Source organism: Populus trichocarpa, chromosome 11, assembly GCF_000002775.5.
Source record: "Populus trichocarpa isolate Nisqually-1 chromosome 11, P.trichocarpa_v4.1, whole genome shotgun sequence".
Classification (NCBI taxonomy): Eukaryota; Viridiplantae; Streptophyta; class Magnoliopsida; order Malpighiales; family Salicaceae; genus Populus; species Populus trichocarpa.
Window position 1 is genome coordinate 6,902,043 of NC_037295.2, and position 25,265 is coordinate 6,927,307.

Consider the following 25,265-nt stretch of genomic DNA (forward strand, 5'->3'; position numbering starts at 1 on the left):
CAGCCTCTCACACTATGATCACCTCACATCGTGACCATCTCCTCGCATGCTCCTTTTTGCATCTTTTGCTCTAACATAGTATTCTTCTCCGGATCCTGTATTTCTAACTTAAATATCATAGGGTCTCATATTCTGGTATTAAACTTGTTTTTATAGGAGATTTGATAGAAGTCATCTCGTCATATCACACACTAGCAGTCAAGTCATGATATTCCCCATCAGTCCAAGACACAGTCATGGAAGGCACTAAACAACTTCATTATTGTTTCCTTTTTAAAAACCTAATTTTACTCTCCATTAATTCTCATTTGGTGTAAATTATTAGAAAAGTTCTTGTGCCTGCATCCGAAATTAAAGTCATTTAATCTTATTAGTAAACAAAACCTCTCACCACTAGCCCAACTTTATTAATTTTATTAATTTAATGTATATTAGCAACCCTCGTGTTGTTTGATTAATTATATTTAATACTTTAAGTAAAGGCAAAAAAGCTTTTATCATTGAAAATTAGAAAAAGCGAACATATTTGACAAGATGAGATTCTGATTAATTTATTAATTTGTCCACTTTTTTAAAAAACTTTATTAAAATATAATTGCTTTCAACAGGTACAAGTAATCTTTCCTTTTATTTTTGATATATCTAATTGTTCAAGCAGCAAAACGAAAGGGCATAGAATTTTCCGCAAAGACTTTTCACAACTTCATTTCATTCTTGGAAGTTGCAATGTGAACTCAAGTATTACTCATGGATGCATGGATCAGTTAATAGCAATGGTAGTTTAATAGCAATGGTAATTTATATAATTATTAATTTAAGGTATATAAGATTAATTAAAATATGTATAAATTATTCCGAACATCCATTTTAATTAAAAAAAAAATTGATGCTAGTTTCTCTCTCAGTAATAAAGACATAGGTAGAAAGAACATGCTGCTTTTAAATGCTGATAGGTTGATGGATGCAGACATGACTTCTTTTTTCCACATTGGGTCCTGTTAATCTCATGGACTTGATCAAAAAGATGCATGGATCAGTCAATATAGATAGTACGTGAAGTGTAGATTAATTATAGTAATTCCCATTCCTGTCTTTCTTCTTCTTCTTTTCTGTACGTAGGTATAAATCTGGGTTAATTTTGCTCAAACCTGGTTATTAAACTTAGCCTGGCCCGGCAGGTTGATCTAGGACCTAGTTGACCCGGTAGCTAGACCGGTCCGGGTTTAATAAAAGACTGACTGGAAAAACAACCTGGCAAAACCCGGTCAACCCGGTGGGTCAACCCATGACTCTGGCGAGACCCGATGGTTTTTTTTTTTCTAAATGTGGGATTTGAAACCCTTTAATATATATACTTTATGTTTCTAAGAAAAATAATTAGACTTCATTTTTAATCCGGTCTAAAATGTGCCTGTATTATAAATAAGATTCCAACAATTTTCTACATGAATATAAATTGTTTATAAATTGTCTGATAAGTTTAAAAACAACTTTAAAATTTATAGAGATATTAATTTGATGAATCACTAAAAGGATAGTTTTTGACTTTAAACATTTCTAAGTAAAATATTATTAGATTTACTCGGTTAACTATTAAAAGTGATATTTTAAAATATTCAGTGTTTTAATTAAATCAAAATAATAATACTTATAAATCTTCACCTCGTATTTTCTTTGGCTCTCCTAGTTGCAGGTTGCAAGATGTTGAAATTTAAAAGATAAGGAGGCAGGCGCATATAGAGGCATTTGAGCTAGCCACAAATTTAATGACTACAAGCTATGTTGAATGATTCACATCACTAGCGGCGGCTGCTAAAAAGCATTTTCATGGAAAAACTCTCAGATATTTAAACCTGACTTGTCAGTTTATTGACTTGAAACTTGCTAAGAACATACTGAAAACGAGAGAGATTCCAATCAGAAAAGAGAGAAGGAAAAAGGATTTATACCTTAATCTCTTAATAAAAGAGACCCACAGTGCTTGAAGTTCTTTCCATTGTGATTTTTCAATGGTTTTTTTTAATCCGTGTTTGTTGACCGCTGGCTATAAAGTGCACTAAGAACACGAAGGTTTTTTTTTATTTACTTTCAATGCTGTAAAGTGCACTAAGAACTTCATCATCAATTGTTCACTAATTGCAAGTAGAATTTTCTGCTTTTTCTTTTTCTTTTTCTTTTGGAAAATACTGATTGAGGTAGACGTAGACCAATCTCTTTTGCACCTGGTCCTAAAGGACAACAAGCTATTTGGAGTTTATGATAGACTCAAATGCATGCATTTATATAGCTAGTTGGTGCATAATTGGCAGTTTCATACTTTTAGCTGGTTTATTTTTATATTTTAAAAATATTTTTAGAAAAAAATTAAATTTTTTATATTATTTTTGTTTTAAATTAATTTTTTAATGTTTTTAGATCGTTTTAAAATGTATATGTTAAAAATAATTTTTTAATATTATTTTTAAATATTTTCCAATAAAAAATACTTTTTAAAATGACTGCTAACATTTATAAAATCACCATCGGTTTTAATGCTTCTGATAGTCATCATTTGCTTTGAATATTGAGTTTTTTTCCTAAAACCGTGAGCAAATTTATTTCTCGAACGAACAGACTCTTGTTATTTCACAAAAATAGTCTCGTGACACGTGGGTTGTGCATGTATTATAAAAAATAATAATTAATAATTATAGTTGTCTACGTACCTACATGGCGGTTGTGCATGTATTATAGAAAATAGTCTCATTACTTTTTAAATAATCAAAGAGATTTGAAAGTTTAATGGAGGACTAAATTAAAAAAGTTCAAGATCAAGAATTAAAATAAAAAGGGTGTTGAAATCCAAGGCTGAAATTGAAGTTTATCAAGGGCAACAATACATAAAATTAAAAGTTTGAAGCCAATCAAGGATGTAATTGAGAGAAATCACAAATCGAAAGATTAAATTGAACTTTACCAAAATGACATTGTTTTGGTTACTGTTCATTTTCTTCTTATTTTTTTCCTTGAAAAGACTGCTCATGAATTACAATATTTCAGGGGCATTCAATGCTTCATTTTTCTACCAAATTTGACAAAACTTGCACGAAAATGATCGTCTAACATCTTATTACACCCCGGTGTGGTACTTTATGGCCAATTGACACCATAACGTCGTGGTACCGGCCCAAAGAGGCCTGTTTAGGTAGCCTTCAACTGTCAAATTTAATAGTTCATGATGCCTACTTTGAGCCAACGGTTGTGATCCTTCGGGGCTGAATCAAGGGCCAAGATTTGACACCATTAAAAACAAAATGTTTCTCTTTCATCCCCTATAAATAGGGGTGGATTCCATGCCCTGAGTGTGAAGAAAATCGGGTGAAAAGTTGACAAAAAACCAACCTCCCTCCCCTTTTTTTTCTTTTAGCCGACAATTCTCTCTCTTCTTTATCTCTCTCCACCGTGTTTTCAGCCGCCACAACCTTAGGACAACTGAACAATCACAACACAAACCCCTTTATAAACACATCTCCTCGCTGACAACAGAAACCATAACCGCCAATCTCTACTTCTCCTTTTCCACCACAAACTTCTTCTTTTTCTTGCACCACAGGAACCCAACCACCACCTCAGTATTGTCGTGTTCCACCAGCACTTCCATCGTCCTCTGCAAGACCAGTGATGACAGTCGTGGCCCATGTGCCAGGCGAGCTCCTTCTTCTCTTCCCCCTCTCATATGCATATAGGATGTGAAATAATTCACGTCCTGCAACTGCTGGCTTCTAGTAGCAGATGCAAACTAGGCAGGACTCGTTTTGGCCTTGCCTAGATGGTTGCGACGGATCTAGCCCACACCTAAAGAAGAAGGAGAAGGAGGAGGAGGGTCTGTTGGGCCACTAGTTGGCTAACCCGACTGAGTTGGGCTGGACCCATTTCGACCCAGCCTGTATGGTTGGGCCAGGTCCAGCTCAATTTATATTTCACATAATGATAATAATAATAAAAACAAAAAAACAAAAAAAAATAATTCCAAGGGTCATTTCAAAATATTTGTGATTTTCTCGCAAGTTTTTTCAATAGTTTTGTATAATATTAGGCTGTATATTTATATTGTAAGATACAAATCCGGTATTAAAATATCCGGTATTCTTCAAAAATTAAAAATTAAAAAAAAAATCTCAATTTTTTTTAAATTAATTTCCTCAAAAAAATAAAAAATATTTTGTTTTCATGCATACGGTCGAATTCTAAAAGTTTTCCAAGCATATTTTCATTAAAAAAACAAAAAAAATACATCTTTCTCATGTTTTAAAATGTAAAATGAATATCATAACCAGCTTATGATTTTCTCTAGGGTTTAGCCAAAGCACTAAAAATCCTTTACTAATCATTTTGTTCATTTTATATTTAAAGTGTTAGGATTTAGCTGTAAACTTTAATATGTGGAGGTATAAAACTACATTGTAAAGTATATACCTTCAGGTATTAAAGATACAAAGTGCAAAATAAATGTGATACTAAAATTTAGACTTTAGAACGATTAGGATTTAAGTCGATAAGATAGAGACTTCCTTACAAAGAAAAATCTACTGTGAACCTTAGACAAGACATATCAAGACATTTCATTATACCTTAATTTATACACCTTTCAAATACACTACAACATTTAACAGTTTTATTGACGGACCTAATCCACATTCTGTCGGTAAAAAAAAATACCGATGGTTTTACAGACGGAAAATACGAGCAAAAAAAAAACTTCCCACTGGAAATATTCTGTCGGTGATCGTGGCATATGCAGTAAATATTTTTCAACTCTCGGTGAAATGCCGACGAACAATATTTGTCTGTCTAGGTGTCGGTAATTATCGGTATGCAGTAAATATTTTTCAACTCTCGCTAAATACCAACGAAATGTTTTCGTTTGTAGAGACGTTGATGATTTTGGCATTTCCAGTAAATATTTTTCAATTCTCTGTAAAATACCGACGGAGAAGGTCCATCTGTAAATCCGTCGGTGGTGTTTTAAAAACAAAAATTTTTAAAAATTATTTAGAATAAATAATATAAAATTATATAAATTAATAGTAAAAAAAAACCAATTATGCAAATAAAATTGTATTAAACATCAAAATATAAAAATAAAGTTAAACAATATTTATCTAAATATTCATCACAAAAAAAATTAAACTAGAACAATGGCGGAGCTGGAGGAGGAGGAGGAGGTGGTGTAGGTTGGTCGTTCTCGGGACTAAACGACCAAAAAGGAGGCGCACATGTATCACCCATATGTGATCTAATGTCCATGACCATTTGGCAGAGTTGTTCATAATTCACCGAGAGTCAGTCGTATTTTTCGGTGAGATGAGTTGTGTGTTGCTGCAAGGCCATGAACTCCTTAGATTGGGTGCTCGATACTGATTGGAAGCTCCCAACGGTTGAGACACTACGGGCCGCCCGCAAGTTCTCGGTCGTAGTGTTGGAGAGACCGTACACCTAATTTGTATCGGATCCACTAGACAATCCTACCTCCATCCATAAATCTGGAACGAAATCCGGATGGGTCGAAGGATCGTCCCCATATCTCTCCCTCAACTGGTTATTATTGGTCTCCTGAAAATGAAAAAAGAAATCATCATATTCAATTCAAGAAAAATAATAACTTATGAAATAAAATGGTTGAACCAAGGTTGTCAATTCCATTTCGGTAAGTGTTTCGTTTTTTCAATTGGAATGGAATGTTTCGGTTTCAGAGCGTTTCAAGATTGTACTTTTCATATATATATATAATTCAACAAACATAATTCAAATTCAAGATAAATTAATTATAAATTATGCCATATACAAACACAATGTCAAACAAATATAATTTTAAAATTTAAAATATTCATAAATAGTCAAGATTAAATAGAACTTTAACTTAAAATAATTCAACTTAAACAAAATACCAAAATATTATAAAAGTAAAATATTTTAACACAAAAGAAATATAAATCAAACCCGAACTTTTCACTTCTAAAAGATAAAGGGAAGCCACACAAGCCATTCACGTCAAAACACTACGACAATTAATTATTGAACGAAGGTAGAGGGAGTTGGAATCTGAGTGTCACATTTAGGTTTGTGATGTTTTGAATATAAATGAGTAGGAAAATACAATAAAGCCCTTGGAGGCTTAAAAGTAGGAATAAATAAATGAAGGGTATTGTAGTAATTGTATAAAGAGATGATATATATAAATAGAAAGAAGAAAAAAAAAGAAGAAGAAGAGATCTGAAAAATTTGAGAGAGAATCGGCAGGAGAGATAAGGGAGAAAGAAGAAGAAGAGAAAAGAGGGAAATTAGAAAGGAAATAGAAAGGAGTTTGAGGAAATAAGTAAAAAGGTAAGATTATGTATAAATATGTGTTAATTAAGCTTTAATTTTGATTTTGATAAATGTTAGGGTTATGAAATTTGTGTTTTGAGTTTGATTGATGAGTTAATTTGGATGTTGTAGGGTTAATTGTTGTGGATATTTGATTATTTGGATGATTTTGAGAGATTGAATTGAAAGATGATGATTTTGAGTTATGATTTTGTTTGAATGGTGAAATTGTGTTAGGAATTTAGAGAGAACAGTAGGTTTCTGTTAAAAATTCTGGGTTGGAGGTTGAAGATGACAAAATTTCGGTTTGGTCCCTCAATTTTGGAAAATTACAGTTTAGTCCCCAAACTTTGGAAAATTCGCAAATTGGTCCCTGGAGCCTATTCCGAAAATCTGAACAGAATAACATATGAATTATGGGCAGAATTACTGTATAGATATGAAAATTTAACACTTTCAATTTGGTCCTCCAATTTGACAAAAATTACAATTTGACCCTAAAAATTTGGTAAAATTCCAGAATGGTCCTTGGAGTATAATGAGATGATCTGGACAGAAATGAGGACTAATTATGGTCAGAATTTCAGTATATTCATGGATTTATGATAAATTTCAGTTTGGTCCTCCAATTAGACAAAAATTACAATTTGGCCCTAAAAATATGATAAATTACAGATTAGTCCCTAGCTGTAATATTAGCTTTTTCAGATTGGTTTGATGAATAATTGAGGATTATTTAGTGAATTATTACCAATTTTATTATTTGCTTTATTATGGATTAGATTTCGGGAAAACCGTTAGATTTTGGGTTTTTAGAAAAATAACTAGTTTAGTCTAAAAACATTTAGGGTTATGAAATATACCCTTAGATAAGTGTATTAAATAGGTTATATATTCTTTTGAGTCATTCTTGAATATGTCTCCTTTATATTCAGATAATCCTGATATTCTACCGGCGGGACGTCAGTAGGATTTTCTTCGATATCAGCTTTGAGTTTTGTTGCTTTTGAGTCAGGTGAGTGGATAATTTTCCATATGCATGAGAAATATTATAAATATTTGATTTGTTAATATGAATTGGATCATGCTTCTTGATAATACATATGTTGATTATTATCCTTGTTATGATAAGCATGATCAATTGTTGAATCCGAATTATTGATATGAACCAGTATATATTTTGAATTGAATTCTGAATTGATAGCTCCTCATTTGATTGATGTCATGAGTTGAGCCTTGAGATATGAATATGTCTGTTTGATTATGATTATGAACCTATGGTATGTCAGTCAGAATACCCATTCTAACATGGTAGTGTTAGTCTTTGTGCACATCGTATCTGAACCCTAGTTGGTCGGGGGAGTCACCAACCTGTGTGGACTGATCATCCCACAGTACGGAGCCTCATGCTCATTGCATTTTGATTTTCTGACGAGTTTTACCATATGACATTCTTGTTATGGCCAATTTGAGAACACTTCCATAAGAACCTAAAGCCATACTTGTATATATATTTCTCATTGTTTTATTACCTCGTGTGTGTATATTGAACGTTATCTATTCACTGAGTTGTTGAACTCACCCTCTCATTATTATTCTTTTCAGGCTTATAGCTTGATAGCAGGTTACTTTTGTTGAACCTTTCGAATCTGCTTTTTGGTTGTAATTTGTACCTTCCTTTTATGTCAAGTTAGTGCTCCAAAACTATGAATTATATTAACTCTTGTATTAAGACAATTCAATTATATTATGAAGTTGATTTTGTTGTTAATGCTGCGTTGAACTCTGATTGAGTTAGGATAAGTTTGTGTGTAAGTTTGGGTTCGCATAGGTATGGAACCTTGGAGGGGAACCTTGCCTATGTGCCGGTCATGGATCCGGGATTCGGGTCGTGACAAGGTTAATACACAAACACCACCCAATTAGTATTTTTTTAACCCTTAATTAAACTATAAGTTTTGTTTGTCACCCCTTTAAATTCCCTTCAGTTTACTTATTCAATATCACAAGGAGGTCATGCTTTTCTTAAGGATAATAAGAAATATTCCAGTGCTTTTTATATTATAATCGTATTGCACAATATATTTTTATTATGATATTAATGGAGAATGATTTTTTGATCTCTTAACATTTTATAAAAAAAGATGTGCAACCCATGTTTTATTCAACCAAAGAAATGGAAGGAATGTAATAGATATTGGTGTCAATGAAGGTTTGTTAGGAGATGGGAGTTCAATGAAGATGAATTTGCCCTTTTACCATGCCAAAAAAATAGATTATGGTCCATAAATTTATTATTATTGTTGTTTTTTTTTTTGTTTTTTTTAGATTGATTAAAGATTGTTTTGTAGTTGAAAATGGAGTTATTAATATTTATATGGTATTTTTATGATTTGTTTTGGTTAAAATAAGTTGAAGTTTGAGTTTGATTCAATAGCTTTTCAAGCCCGAAATGAAACATGTGAACTAAAACTAGAATATTCCGGCCGAAATTTATCCGGAAAATCCAGAACAGACCGAGATTTAAAATGAGATGAAAATTATTTTGTTTTGCTTCGTTTTTTGAATTGATACGAAATGTTTCGGTCATTCCAGACGAAACGGAACGGAATTGACAACCTTGGGTTGAACGAACATATCACAAAGTGTTGAGCGCGGTTGTCAACGAACTATTGCACCTCGTTTTAGCGGTCTTCACTCCGCACGTGCGTCTCTACAAATAGCTCCATTTGGCTCGGCTCACGTCCAAGAGACGTAGTCTGTAAGAAAAAAATTAATTAAGTAACAACAAATTAAAAAACAATATATTTCATTTAAATTAATCTTACCATTCGTTTCGCACGTGCAGCAAATAGAACGGAGTCACCGGTTTGCGTGGTCACCAAACCATGAATTTGCCACTATATAGTCCATTTCTTATTCCCATTACCTTATATATTAATTTCCTTGTTTTACAATAATACACAATACCATATTAGATTTCTTTACATCAAAGTTTACTGTCAACTTGACTCATAACCCTTACATTGACATTATTACACAACATTTACTAGCATCATTTTTCTTTTAGTTAAAGTATTATTTATTTTATTTGACTTAGTCAAATCTTTAATTTTATTTAATATGCTAATATTTTCCACATTGCATTGCATATACAACTTTTCAAAATTCACAACTTAGCACTTCATTTCCATAACTTATACCATGAAATATCTAAACACAAAAAGTCAACATAATATATTATAATGAGTATTCATGCACTCAATAATTTTTATCACTATCAATTTTAATTCTTGTTTTTTTAATTTTATTTTTACAATAATTAGAAATTATTATACAATAATTTAATATGCGAACAACATCCGATACTATGAAAACGTAATAATATACAATATGAAAAGTATAAAAAATTTAAGGGCAACGAAAATATAACTTCTAAGGTATAAATTGTACATCATCATTGTTCACTTACATCCAAGCTGTGTAAAATCTCAAAAATCAAAAAAAGAAAAATTATAACACAACATAAACAAGGGATAATTGCATTAACAGTACACCAATTTTACACCTTTTTATCAATCAAATGCATGAATTTTATTTTTATTTTTTTTAATGCACCAACTCAATTAAGAATTCTAATCAAGCACCTAATTTCATCCAAACTCTTTTAGTTACTCCTTTTTTCGTTTACGTGTACTTTGGCATTTATTAAACAAAATTGCAACATTGATATACCATCTTTCAGTTTTTATCAGTCAAGTAAATAAACCTTTTTTTTGTTCATTTTAGTACACCATTTTTCAAAAATCTCATACAAAAACAAGCTGATTCCTTCTTTAAATCTAAATTTTATTAAAAATATTAAAAATATCCATCCCCATAAATCGGGAGCAATAACCACTGGCCAGGAAAGGTGCCTTGGGCTCTGAATTCTCACAACCACGGAGATAGCTTTCAGAGACCGTTTACATATATAGAATTATAAATCCATAAGCATACCAAGATGGATGGTAAGCAATAAAACGTTGTGTGGACGTCTAAATCTTAATTGATTACAAATGAAGCTCCAAGCATGTCTTTGGCTTTATTCAAATTAAAGACGAGGTTTCACTGAGGTTTAAACTTATGGACTCGGGATTGATGGCGTAGAGATCATGGGCAGATGTAGAGGAATTTCCAATCCATGATTTATCAGATGGAGGAAGGAGGCCTTGCGTGCTGTTTAAACTCTGGTCTGTGACCTGCTGATAGTGGCCTTTGACACGTTTGGACTGTAAATCATTATCATAAATGCTAGGATCTGAGGTCACCTCCGGGATGTTTGTCTGTCCTTCAAGCATGTTCAACACTTCTGACATTGCAGGCCTTAGAGATGGAGATGCATTGGTGCATAAGAGAGCCGCTTTGATCATCCTCTCAGCCTCTTCCTTGTTGAATTCAGACTGCAGCTTTGGGTCCATTATCTCCATTAAATTTCCCTTTTTTTGCAGTACATGGGCCTGTGACGACAATTTCAAAGACAAATAAGAAGGAAGCTAAGATATTTGACCAAATGTACCATGTTTTGCATTGAGAACTGATGCCTCACGCGTCATTAATTCAGGATAGCAACAGAAACAGACTGACGATGATTTACCCAGTCAAGAAGACAAACATTTTCGTTCTCTGGCCTGTAACTTGAGTTGCTCTTTCCACTGACAATTTCTAAGGCGACAACCCCAAAACTATAAACATCTGCTTTATCTGTTAGATAGCCCCACAGTGCATATTCTGGAGCCATATATCCTCTGAAATATTTTATTTTTAAAAAAAAAAATGCGGAATTAGTGTCCTTCAGAGACTTGAGGAGTATTACTATCAATAAACTTCAGGAATTAAATTAGTCTCAATACAACTTACATAGTTCCAGCAACTCGAGTGCTAATATGAGTGTTCTCCTCTTCATTGAGCTTAGCTAGTCCGAAGTCTGATATCTTGGCATTTAGATCTTTGTCCAGTAATACATTTGTAACTTTGATGTCCCTGTGAACAATCCTGATTGCTGATCCTTCATGGAGAAATGCTAAACCTCTGGCTATGCCAACATATATCTTATATCTTGTTGGCCAATCCAGCATCAGAGCACTTGTTTCGGAACCTGCTCCTAATAGGATTGTTGATAAGATCATTTCATGTTTGCTAGTTGATGCAGTGTTATAAAAAATATTTTTTACTGGAAATTTATCAACAAATGCTACTATGGTTACCAAAAAGTGCACGAGAGAGGGAGTTGTTTTCCATGTACTCGTACACCAGAAGCAACTGGTCTCCTTCAATACAGCATCCATAAAGCCTTACAAGATTGGGATGCTGTAAACAGGATATCATGCCAATTTCGTTCACAAATTCTCGGTTTCCTTGCCTGGATTTAGGAGATAGCTGCTTAACAGCAATAATAGTACCATCTGCTAATTCACCCTGCATAGGAAGTCAATCACGCATCTAAATGCTATAGTGTTTTTAGGGCGGATTCACCCATGCATGATTCCAATAATAAAATTGTGAGAATATGAAAATTCATTAGATGAAAAACCTTGTATACGGATCCAAAACCACCCTCTCCAATCTTGTTTTCTGAATTGAAATTGTCTGTGGCCGCTTTTAGCTGCCTCAAGGTGAAGGAACCAGTTTTCAAATCTAGCCCTTTAAGCTCTGCACGTAGCAGTTTGTATGGGAGGATGACAGTCAGGAGACATATCGTGAAATAATAGAAATCCTTGAAAATCATATATCCATGCACTACGCGCATTCTTTAGTGTGATTCGCCATTATTTAGAAAATTAAGAGAAGACTCAGTGTGCGGAAATGACTGATTTTACAATACCTCGTTCTCTTGTGTATTTGTCTCCATAGCAGAGCTTCCAATAAATGACACCCATTACTGCTGAAGTGACAACTCCGATCACAATAGGTTTCTTACTTGCTTCCTCAGGTTCTGATATTAAATAAAATTGCAAACGCAAAGAAGGGTAAACATCCCATCAAATGGATAATAAACATTAGCGCTGTAAAGACACCCGACCACTATAGCACAGTTCAATTCTCACCTTCACATTAAGTTCTGTAACCTGAAAACCACAGATCACGGAAGGATTCTTAGATGGGATAATGAAGTGAGTGGAAGAAGCTTACAGTTACAGTGACAACAAAAATCAGGCTAATCACTTATGCAGATTGGTTTATGAGACACATGAAATGTGTTTAATCTCATCAGTTAGGGGAGGAAAAAAAACCCAGAAAGCTCATAAAATTGAAATAGAAATGAATTCAATGGTGTCCTTCTACTGTATAAATTAAACTCCTTGAAGTCTGTAAGTTTCAAATGAGAGGCAGAAAAAGAACATGTAACATACCTGAACATACGGATATAGCAGAAATTATAAGACCATAATTTCCTCTTTTTGGAATGCTAGTAGTGCCTTTTCCAGCCCAGTATAATCGGATCTCCAGGGTACGGTCTGTCACAGTGGTGTTGAACGCTCTTGTGAAATTTTTGTTAGATCCTGGTATTAAATCCTTTTGCACTGGTGTTCCCTGGAACAAAGTTTCCTCCTCAAAAGGGTTCCTTTGAAAAAAGAAAAAAGACATCCACAATCTCTCCGCAAGGAAAAGGTAATTAATTACCTGAATGTAAATATCAAAAACACGCCTTGCAACTTTGTTGTACAGTTTTTCATCTGTGAATTGTATCTCAGCAAAGTGGAGTCTGACAGTGTAATTCCCATTTTCTAGACAATATCCATAATAAGTAATAGACAGTGGAGTTTTACGTGCTGTTGCATACAATCCAAAGTCAACCAGAGAACTATTAGGACTTGGTTGAAGCATATATCTGTCACTATTGAAGTCGTTATCATCCATGAAATCTCCTGTGCTGCTGAATCCCCAGTTTGATCTTGATCTATAATAATTCTTTGCAGCAGCATTAGTTCCACTATCTTGATCACCTTCATACATGATTCTCTCATTCTTTACATCTTTTCCACCACAGTTTATATGGAATGAACGATAATCTGCAGCACATAAAACTAGTATACCATTAGACAAGTTTCAATTTTCCTTTTTGTCATTCTTATAGAAGCATATCAATGGGGAATGAGTTTACTTTACTACAAAGCTTCAAAACTATGATTAGTCACTGGTCAACACTTCATCAAGTGGCTTGCCACTGTCAGATGAGTTCAACTCAATGAATGACCTTCTGTCAACTTTTGGTTTCTGATGGTGAAACCAGTGGTGAAGTTCTACTTCAGACCACGTTTTGATGTATAAATTTTCCAACAAAGTGACCATGAATTGACCTTATTAGTTTTTCTAGATAGAATCTAATTAAAAAGCTAACAATCATCAATGTCATTCAAACATTGAAGTACACACATAAATATGGTACATCGATAAACTTTAATGGCACACTCGGATTTTATGAAGTGCACAAGTTCTTATTATGAAAATAAATAAATAAAAACATACATTTTGGGCACCGAGATATCCCTGAGCATGGAAGAAGATCGCTTCTGTATATCATGGAAATTATAGTATGTTAGAATAATAAATGGTTTTTTAGATTGAATTCTAAAAATCAGGTATCAGAAAAAAGCCTCGGAATCAGAATCAGAACATGCTTAAAAACAATTGTATCACACAAGGAAAATATTCAAGATGTGTTTGCTCTTTGAAAAAATGATAAGCATTATACTCTGAGCATAAATTAATTCTGGATATCTATCTATTCTGCTTAGGTAGGATTTAAAGATGTAGTATAGTTTATTATTTAGTTACAATATCAAAATATGTTTTGTCTGAATTCCATGTTCATCTGAAGTAATTGTATCTGTCTCTGCAACTCTGTACTCATGATAGCATATGTTGTTATCGCAAATAGGTACAAGATATTGCTAGTACTCCATAGGGGAATTCTTTTGACCCTGTGGGATTTTTTGAAATCACATACAGCAGAATCTCTATTGCTAAATTTCATCTCCAGAAATATAAATACGAAAAACATTGCAGTCCACAGAGCACAAAAGAAGAGCCTTACAATTTATTATTGCTGGACGAGCTTCGAAACCAGTTTATATCATTCCTGATTTATAAACTCAAAACATTCAGTTTCAAAATCACCAAGAATATCCCAACTCAAAAATTTATGAACATCCTTACCCGTTACTGCTGCTGCATCTTGGTGACCGTGAAAAGTTATTGTACGAAACATCACTGGAAGAGATCAAGAAAATCATAAATCTAAATACAAACTTCCACGAGGTTAACAAATAAAGAGAATATATAAACTTCACGATGCAAGCGCTAGAAATGCACTAGCGTTCATATAATGGTTTTTCTTTAATTAATGGTGATGGCTTCGATGACTAAGATTTAATTGTTTTTAAGGGAAATTGTTTATTAACTTTATTTAGAATTGATACGCAAGAATGGGTGGATTATTTAATGGGTATAAATCATAGTTTATCAGTTTTATTGTTAAATTAAAAATTTTAAGAAAATTATCTTTTTATATAATTGATGAAAATTAAATTGTATTAATTTAGATTCAATAGGTTGGAGCAACATGTTGAACACTGAACAGTTGAGGTCATTTGGAAATTGTCTTAGCTTTCCAGGAAAAAAAAGTTGAGGTCATTTGGACTTCTAGAACTCAAGATATGAGCTGAACACTGAACAGTGTCTGGACTACAGGTCAGATTCGGACTTCTCCGTTATTGCTACAATTTGGACTTGAAAACAGCCTTTGTAAATCTTGGACTCCTCATGAAAGTTTTAGGTCTATGTCTTAGCTTTCCATCCATATAAGGCAGACCTAAATCCAAGATCTACAGCTCCAGATATGACCCAATGACCGAACAGTGTTCCAGTTTGGACTGAACCAACATCTTTTTTCTAAGTTTGGCCCTCTCTTTGTCCTTTCAATTTCCGTACTTAAACTCATCAATCAATCCTTTCATTTATGTGATAGGCCTGCATTTAAGATGAACATTTACCATAAATTAAAGGTATCTTATGAGATCAGACTTGTTATTATAAAACATGCTTTAGTTAAGGAGTTATTGATACTTCAAGTGCAAAATGATGATATAAAACCTTGATAAAAATACACTTTTAAGTACTAATCAAGGGGCGTTGATTTTTTCACCGTATACCTGACACTTATGACATTTTTCAGACATAGTCGATGCAATCCTTCTCTAATGTCATCTAGAAGTAACCGACTCTTTGTATCTTCCTAGCCATCACGTGTCCATTAGCATGGGTTGAGCAAATCCCTTCATGGACTTCCCGTAACGCGTTTGTTTTGCCTCAACTTCATCCAAACATCTCAACAAAGTCTCGTCGAATGATTTAATCTCCCCATCAAGATAAAAATCCATTGCCAACCTCCTCGAGGTCTTCTTGTCGATTTTGGATGCCCCCATGGGATATGCTTGGTTTTGGATGAAATTCTTGATATCATAGTACCAAGGGTTTCCATCTACTTCTTTGTCGACTGAGCAATAATGAGCTGGGTTATTTCTAATATCAATGTGTACCGGCTGTACCTTGTGCCCAAAGTTTATTCTGACCATAGAAGCTAGTGTGGCCAAAGCATCCGCAAACTAGTTTCCTTCCATTCCTAGATGGGTGAACTCTATTTCCTCAAATTCTCTAGCTAGTTTAGACAGGTATTCTTGGTACGGCTTTAACTTCTCTTCCTTGGTTTGCCATTCTCCTTTTACTTGGTAGATGATCAGCATTGAGTCTCCGTACACAGCTATCTTTTTGATGTTCAGCTTCAATGCAACCTTTAAACCGAGAATGCAAGCTTCATACTCACCCGTGTTGTTAGTGCACCCAAACTGCGACTTAACTGAAATCGGATACTGTTTCTTATCAGGAGAGATTAACATTGCCCCCACTCCGTTACCACAACACCATCAAAGTACATAATCCACCAATTTGATTTCCCTTCCTCGACTGAAAGCACATCTTCATCAGGAAAATCAAAGTTTAACGGCTCATAATCTTCCATAGCATGGTCAGCTAGGTGATCGACGATGACACTCCCTTTCATGTCTTTCCTTGTCATATACACTATGTCGTACTCAGCCAGTAGAACTTGCCATTTTGCAATTCGGCTTGATAGATAGGGGTGGTTTCAGTAGGTACGGCTTGATTTTCTCGAAAGCTTCTTCACACTCTTATTCCAAATTCTGAGATTCTTCTTTATTAACAATTAGAGATTGGGTCACAAGTCGTGGTTAATTGGGATATGAACCGGGCAATGTAATTTAATCTTCCTAAGAACCCTCTTACATCTTTCTCAATCTTGGGAGTTGGCATAGATTGAATAACCTTTACTTTTTTGGGATCCACTTTTATCCCTTTATCACTCACCACAAATCCCAACAACTTCCCAGATTTCAACCCGAATGAACACTTTGCAGGGTTAAGCCTCAACTTATATTTCCTTAGTCTTTCAAACAATCTCTTCAATATTTGGACATAATTCTCTCACTCTCTAGATTTAGCAATTATGTCATCCACGTATACTTCAACCTCTTTGTGCATCATGTCATGAAATAGAGTCAACATAGCCCTTTAATAGATGGCCCCGACATTCTTTAACCCAAATAGCATAACCTTGTAACAAGGTCCCCCATGATGTTACAAATGTTGTCTTTTCCATATCCTCTTGTCATTTTTATCTGATTGTAACCCGAAAATCCATCCATAAAAGAATATGTGGAGCTACGTGCTGCGTTGTCAACCAGCATATCTAGGTGTGGTAGAGGAAAATTGTCTTTAGGGCTAGTCTGGTTTAAGTCCCTAAGGTTCACACAACTTTGATTTTATTTTTCTTTTTAGGTACTACCACTATGTTGGACACACATCGTGGATACTTGACTACTTCTAGAAAACCGGCGTTCCACTGCTTTTCAATTTCTGCTTTTGCTTTGATTAAGACATCCGGATGGATTCCTCTCAACTTTTGCTTAACCGGTTTACATCCTTCTACCAGCGGTACCCTGTGTACTACGGTATCCGTATCTAAACCAGAAATATCCTCATAGGACCAAGCAAGAACATCTACATAATCTCGGAGGAATCATAGTCCCTATCTTCAGTTGTTTCTCTTAATTTCTTCGTTACCAACATCTATGGTTTCAAGTTCCTCTTTAGCGGGTTTCCAAGCTTGTTCATGCTGCTTTATTAATTTTATGAATTCCCTAATGTTGTATTCTTTAAAGTTTGACCATTTATTCTCGGTGTAAAATGCAGGTGTTTGTTATGGAAGATCCACTTTCAGGGTTTTTAAAAACGGAAAGTGATGTGTAAATGCATAGTAAAAACATAAAGATGAACTTTTGAAAATGCATGATCTCATTAAAAGGAAAAGTTTGGATAAAAAACAAGGATAAAATCCAATTGACATTTGGAACCTCGATTGTCAAAAAAGTGAAAAAGGCAAACAACACAATATCATGATCAAACAAGCATTGTTGATTAAATTTTGAACACCAATGGAGCTTATTGGGTCTCCCAATTCTGGAACATCTCTCCCTTGGTTAGCTTTTGAATGAAGGTCTTGAGATTCAAGATGCTTTAAGCTTAGGCTTGTTTGGATGCAAAAAGATATTATGGAGCATACATCTTAAGGATATGTTCTAGTTCCTTTATGTGAAACATAGGGTAGGTTTACTACTTGGTCTCTAAAGAGGGTCTCTTGCTATCCCAGTGATCACCCTTGTAAAGGCAATATAGGGGTTCAGCAGATACTGAGATGGCACGTGCACCAATCATTATCAGTCTAAACACTCAGCAAAGAGTTGGGGTTTACACAAACTTAAACCTTGACTCAAGTCATAAGGCAAGCCACTAGTCGCCCACTTAACTTAAAGTTTAATGTGTGTGCTCTGAAAAAGATAATAAAAATAAAGGTGATACATGACAGGATGCAGTAAGATCTTGCCCATATCCAATATACCATGTATGACAGGATGTAAAGATGCATGTTAAAGCTTTTTAAACAAAGTATCATTCATTGCAAACAAAAAAACAACACATAGCATCAACAAAAAAATTACCAAGCCTATTCCAAGGGTTCTCAGTGGAGTCGTCATCCTGTCGCACCCTCGCGGCGAAGCGGCGACCCTTCCCAGATCGTCTCCATCTTCTCCTTCCTCCCGGTATTCTTTGTTTTTTTTTCTGTTTTTGTTTGTTTGCTTCTCTCTTTACTGGTTTCCCTGTTTTCCTTTCCTTGCCCTTTTGCCCTGTCTCTCTCGTTTTCTCCTCCTCCCCCTTCTCTGCTCCTCCTCTGTTCTCTTCCTCCCTTCTCCCTGTTCGTTCTCCTCCCTGTCTTTTTATCCTCGTTCTCACTTTTTTTTCTCTCCCGTTCCTGTTCCTTTGTCTTCTCTCTTCTTTACGTTCCCCCTCCTCCGTTTTCTTCCCCCTTCTCTGTCTTGTGTCTTCCCTCTGTTCTGCTCTCCTCTCCCTCTCCCTTTGTTCTCTCTCCTCTCCCTGTTCCGTTTTTTTTCTCTGCTTTTATAGCCCAAAGCTGCATGCGTTTTTTTCTTTTATATTAAAGACGTTCAGGACCATTATTGCAGTAGTAACGGTCAACGATGTGCAGAGAGATTGTAGCTGTGAAACGTTCTCCATAACTAAAGCAATCAAGCAATCTGCGGCATTTGCTGAAACAGTTCTTGTCTGCTGAAACGGCTTTGAAGATGGCGATGAATAGTGTCTAAGGAAACGACACCGTTTTAAAATTCAAATGGATATTTCTGATTTGGTCCTTGGATGTTTTTGCAATTTTGTAATCAAGCCCCTGGAAAAATTGGAATTGGATCCCTTGATTTTAATGCCTTTTCCGGTTTGGTCCTTGGTTTTGGCTTGTTTCAATTAAGTCCCTAATTGGCCATCAAACTTCTATAATTATACAATTAAGCCCCTGATTTGACCAAATCAACATTTCAAAATTATAATTGGACTCCAAAACTTTAATTTCTTCCAATAAAAGCCTAAATTGACTTAAAAATCAATTTAACTTTAGATAAAATTTAATTGAGTCCATAAACATCTGATTTTGGAATTTTCTTTCTCAAATTGAATTTTTCTTGTCAACAAGGCTCTCACCAGTCAAAAATACAATGTCAAATTTCAATTTTTGTATTTTTGAACCTCCTCAACCAATTCCTAGCCATTTTATGGGCGTTCCAGCATCCTTTTCTCACTCCTATTATTTTTTGGATTCCTTCCAAATATTATTTTTTATTATATTTTTTTTATTTTTTTTTTCATTTTTTGTGTGGGAACCCAAAATGGGTAACAACACCTGGTATTCTTCAAAAAGTTTCTTTAAAAATTAAAAAAAATCTCAAATTTTTTAAATTAATTTCCTCTAAAAAAATAAAAATATTTTTTTTTCATGCATACGGCTGAATCCTAAAAGTTTTCCAAGCATATTTTCATAAAAAAAACAAAAAATACATCTTTCTCATGTTTTAAAATATAAAATGGATATCATAACCAGCTTATGATTTTCTCTTAGGTTTTAGCCAAAGCACCAAAAATCCTTCACTAATCATTTTGTTCATTTTATATTTAAAGTGTGAGGATTTAGTTGTAGACTTTAATATTTAAAGGTATAAAACTACATTGTAAAGTATATACCCTCAGATATTAAAGATACAAAGTGCAAATTAAATGTGATGCTAAAATTTAAACTTTAGAACTATTATGATTTAACTCGATAAGATAGAGACTCCCTTGTAAAGAAATCTACTTTGAACCTTAGACAAGACCAACATATAGAAACACAAAATAGAAAAACAATCAATTATTACAATTATAAGTTTATATACAAATATTCCTAATTTATTAAATTTATAAGTTTACTAAAAGTAAACCAAAAGCATATTAAAAGGAAGATAACAGTTTGAATACATAATAAAAGATGATAAAACTAAAGTCTACCGAGCTATAACATAAGAATACAGCTACACCACCACTGTTGTGATGGAATGGACCTTGTGTGTGTGTGTGTGTGTGTAAAGGTTAGCTATCAATTCAAATATGCAAACAAATTGAGTAATACGCAACTAATATTAATATTAGGGAATCACAACAATTCCCATACACCATCATTAAAACACAATTCTTTTTATTTTATTTTTGGCCTCTTCTTGACTATACTATCTATTTCCTTAACTCTTCATTTGTAATTCTTTTCCAACAAGCCCTTACTCTTACATATAATTATAAATACTTCACACTAATAACTTTATATCATGTGGTATATTGGATTATCAAAGTTGTGGCCTCATAATGTAGTTAGCTTAGTTCTATTTGATGTCTTTGATTTCCCTTCCTAGAATCATCTAAAAGACATCTGATATGTAGATCCTCACTCGAATGACCAACTCTTAAACACCCGATCCATAACCCCCACTCATATGGTCAGCTTATCAATTAATTTTATATTTCTCTCTCTTTGTGTTTAGATGCAAACACAATAACAAGAAATTTAAAAGTAATATTCCTTTAAATAAAAGTAAGGTGGAGAGCATCTACTTGCTCCTTTTGATGATCTAGTTTCTTATGTCGAGAATACAACTACTAGTGCCTCTCTTTATAAAAAGGAAGATGCAAACATCAGTTTATAAATTTTGAAATTCATGAATTTACATTCATGTTATCATTATTCAATTCATATCAAGACTGTGATGTTTTGAAATAAATGAGTAGGAAAAGGCAATAAAATTGTAAGGCCCGACCCACTCCCACTTGCAGAATATTGTCCGCTATGGCTCAACTCAACCCGGCTTCCACGCTTTACGGTTTTGGTCTTGGTAGCCCACGGCCCCAAAACGCGTCCTACAATGTTAGGTACCAACTGCCTTAATATGCCTTGGCTCTAGACACTCTTCTTTCGATGTGGGATGTTATAAAAGCCCTTCAAGGCTTAAAAGTGGATATAAATGAATAAGGGGTATTGTGGTAATTGAATAAACGTAATAAGTATAAATAGAAAAGAAAAAAAGAAAAAGAGAGAGATCTGAAATTAAAAGTGAAAAAACCAACGGGAGAAGAGAAGAAAAGGGAAAGAAGAAGAAGAGAAAAGAGGGAAAGATAAGGGAAGGAGAAGAGAGTTGGAGTAAATAAGTTTAAAGGTAAGATTTAGGTTTTTAAATGTATAAATGTGTGTTCTTTGAGCTTTAAATTTTTGTTTTGTTGAATGTTAGGGTTTTGAAGATTGTGTTTTGGGTTGATTGATTAATTGATTTGAATGTTATGGGTAATTAGTTATTTAGTTGATTATGGAAGATTGTAGGTAAAGATGATGATTTTGAGTTATAATTTTGTTTGAATGGTGAATTTGTGTTAGAAATCTAGAGATAACAGTAGAGGATCTGTGAAAATTCTGAATTTGTGTTAGAATAAATAATATAAAATTATATAAATTAATAGTAAAAAAACCAATTATGCAAATACAATTGTATTAAACACAAAAAATAAAAAAATAAAGTTAAATAATATTCATCTAAATATTCATTACAAAAAAAAAAAATTAAACTAGAACAATGACGGAGCTGGAGGAGAAGGAGGTGGTGGAGGCTGGTCGTTCTCGGGACTAAACGGTAAAAAAAAAGGCACACATGTATCACCCATATGTGATCTAATGTCCATGATTATTTAGCAGAGTTGTTCATAATTCGCATTGCATTGCATGTTCAAATAGTCAAATCTTTAATTTTATTTAATATGCTAATATTTTCCACATTGCATTGCATATACAACTTTTCATAATTCACAACTTACCACTTGATTTCCATAACTACCTTGAAATTTCTAAACACACAAAGTCAACACAATATATTATAATGAGTATTCATGCACTCAATAATTTTTATCAATATCAATTTTAATTCTTGTTATTTTAATTTTGTTTTTACAATAATTAGAAATTAAATTATACAAAATTGTCCTACCATTTAATATCACCAAATACAATGAACAAGCTGTGTAAAATCTCAAAAAATCAAATACTATGAACACGTAATAATATAAAATATGAAAAGTATAAAAAATATAACTTTTAAGGTACTAACATCCAAGCTGTGTAAAATCTCAAAAATCAAATAAAGAAAAATTATTACACAACATAAACAAGGTATAATTGCATTAACAGTACACCAATTTTACACCTTTTTATCAATCAAATGCATGAATTTTATTTTATTTTTTTTAATGCACCAACTTTTTTTTTTTCATTTTAGCACACCATTTTTCAAAAATCACATACAAAAACAAGCTGATCCCTTCTCTAAATTTAAATTTTATTAAAAATATTCAAAATATCCATCCCCATAAATCGGGAGTAATAACCACTGTCCAGGAAAGGTGCCTTGGGCTCTGAATTCTCACAACCACGGAGATAGCTTTCAGAGACCGTTTAGATATATAGAATTATAAATCCATAAGCATACCAAGATGGATGGTAAGCAACAAAACGTTGTGTACGCGTCTAAATCTTGATCCTCTGTATCATCATTATATGATTACAAATGAAGCTCCAAGCATGTCTTTGGCTTTATTCAAATTAAAGACGAGGTTTCACTGAGGTTTAAACTTATGGACTCGGGATTGATGGGGTAGAGATCATGGGCAGATGTAGAGGAATTTCCAATCCATGATTTATCAGATGGAGGAAAGAGGTCTTGTGTGCTTTTTAAACTCTGGTCTGTGACCTGCTGATAGTGGCCTTTGAGACGTTTGGAGTGTAAATCATCACCATAAATGCTAGGATCTGAGGTCACCTCCTGGATGCTGGTCTGTCCTTCAAGCATGCTCACCACTTCTGACATTGCAGGCCTTAGAGATGGAGATGCATTGGTGCATAAGAGAGCCGCTTTGATCATCCTCTCAGCCTCTTCCTTGTTGAATTCAGACTGCAGCTTTGGGTCCACTATCTCCATTAAATTTCCCTTTTTTTGCAATGCATGGGCCTGTGACGAGAATTTCAAAGACAAATAAGAAGGAAGCTAAGATATTTGACCAAATGTACCAAATGTACCATGTTTTGCATTGAGAACTGATGCCTCATGCGTCATTGATTCAGGATAGCAACAGAAACAGACTGACGATGATTTACCCAGTCAAGAAGACAAACATTTTCGTTCTCTGGCCTGTAACTTGAGTTGCTCTTTCCACTGACAATTTCTAAGGCGACAACCCCAAAACTATAAACATCTGCTTTATCTGTTAGATAGCCCCACAGTGCATATTCTGGAGCCATATATCCTCTGAAATATATATATATATATATTTTTTTTTTTAAATGCAGGATTAGTGCCCTTCAGAGACATGAGGAGTATTACTATCAATAAACTTCAGGAATTAAATTAGTCTCAATACAACTTACATAGTTCCAGCAACTCGAGTGCTAATATGAGTGTTCTCCTCTTCATTGAGCTTAGCTAGTCCGAAGTCTGATATCTTGGCATTTAGATCTTTGTCCAGTAATACATTTGTACCTTTGATGTCCCTGTGAACGATCCTGATTGCTGATCCTTCATGGAGAAATGCTAAACCTCTGGCTATTCCAACACATATCTTATACCTTGTTGGCCAATCCAGCATCAGAGCACTTGTTTCGGAACCTGCTCCTAATAGGATTGTTGATAAGATCATTTCATGTTTGCTAGTTGGTGCAGTGTTATAAAAAATATTTTTTAATGGAAATTTATCAACAAATGCTACCATGGTTACCAAAAAGTGCACGAGAGAGGGAGTTGTTTTCCATGTACTCGTACACCAGAAGCAACTGGTCTCCTTCAATACAGCATCCATAAAGCCTTACAAGATTGGGATGCTGTAAACAAGATATCATGCCTATTTCGTTCACAAATTCACGGTTTCCTTGCCTGGATTTTGGAGATAGCTGCTTAACAGCAATAATTGTACCATCTGCTAATTCACCCTGCATTGGAAGTCAATGATGCGTCTAAATGCTATAGTGTTTTTGGGGCGGATTCACCCATGCATGATTCCAATAATAAAATTGTGATAATATGAAAAATTCATTAGATGACAAACCTTGTATACGGATCCAAAACCACCCTCTCCAATCTTGTTTTCTGAATTGAAATTGTCAGTGGCCGCTTTTAGCTGCCTCAAGGTGAAGGAACCAGTTTTCAAATCTAGCCCTTTAAGCTCTGCACGCGGCAGTTGGTATGGGAGGATGACAGTCAGGAGACATATCGTGAAATAATAGAAATGCTTGAACATCATATATCCATGCACTACGCGCATTCTTTTGTGTGATTCACCATTATTTAGAAAATTAAGAGAAGACTCAGTGTGCGGAAATGACTGATTTTACAGTACCTCGTTCTCTTGTGTATTTGTCTCCATAGCAGAGCTTCCAATAAATGACACCCATTACCATGAAAATAAGGAACGCTGCTGAAGTGATAACTCCGATCACAATAGGTTTCTTACTTGCTTCCTCAGGTTCTGATATTAAAAAAAATTGCAAACGCAAAGAAGGCTAAACATCCCATCAAATGGATAATAAACATTAACGCTGTAAAGATACCCGACCACTATAGCACAGTTCAATTCTCACCTTCACAATAAGTTCTGTAACCTGAAAAACCACAGATCACGGAAAGATTCTTAGATGGGATAATGAAGTGAGTGGAAGAAGCTTACAGTTACAGTGACAACAAAAATCAGGCTAATCACTTATGCAGATTGGTTTATGAGAAACATTAGATGTGTTTAATCTTATCAGTTAGGGGAGGGGAAAAAAAACCCAGAAAGCTCAGAAAATTGAAATAGAAATGAATTCAATGGTGTCCTTCTATTGTATAAATTAAACTCCT

The 25,265-nt window shown here is 34.1% G+C and overlaps 1 protein-coding gene and 1 long non-coding RNA gene across 10 annotated transcripts in view; one reads left to right on the forward strand and one right to left on the reverse strand.

The window, feature by feature from the left end:
- The window catches only part of LOC18103136 (probable LRR receptor-like serine/threonine-protein kinase At1g29720), a 204,636-nt gene that overhangs the window by 84,230 nt on the left and 95,141 nt on the right, over positions 1–25,265 (reverse strand). Inside the window, exons 20-27 of one of the 8 annotated variants that reach the window (XM_052445429.1) lie at positions 25,007–25,027; positions 24,766–24,894; positions 24,475–24,593; positions 24,139–24,358; positions 23,970–24,044; positions 11,245–11,413; positions 10,982–11,132; positions 10,450–10,844 (exon numbers count right to left, since the gene is read on the reverse strand). In XM_052445429.1, coding sequence (XP_052301389.1) covers positions 10,450–10,844; positions 10,982–11,132; positions 11,245–11,413; positions 23,970–24,044; positions 24,139–24,358; positions 24,475–24,593; positions 24,766–24,894; positions 25,007–25,027 — 1,279 coding nt within the window. Of the gene's footprint in view, positions 1–10,449; positions 10,845–10,981; positions 11,133–11,244; positions 11,489–11,591; positions 11,803–11,917; positions 12,037–12,208; positions 12,320–22,724; positions 23,385–23,530; positions 23,682–23,800; positions 24,045–24,138; positions 24,359–24,474; positions 24,594–24,765; positions 24,895–25,006; positions 25,028–25,265 lie in introns of those variants that run through there. The other 7 variants (XM_052445435.1, XM_052445434.1, XM_052445432.1 and 4 more) reach the window with 7 other exon arrangements.
- On the forward strand, positions 6,293–8,116 carry LOC127904021 (uncharacterized). 2 transcript variants are annotated; one of them, XR_008056820.1, is made up of 3 exons: positions 6,293–6,363; positions 7,281–7,360; positions 7,951–8,116. It is a non-coding gene; the product is annotated as an uncharacterized LOC127904021 (long non-coding RNA). The 2 variants fall into 2 exon arrangements; XR_008056819.1 differs by lacking the exon at positions 6,293–6,363 and having other exon boundaries at positions 7,134–7,360.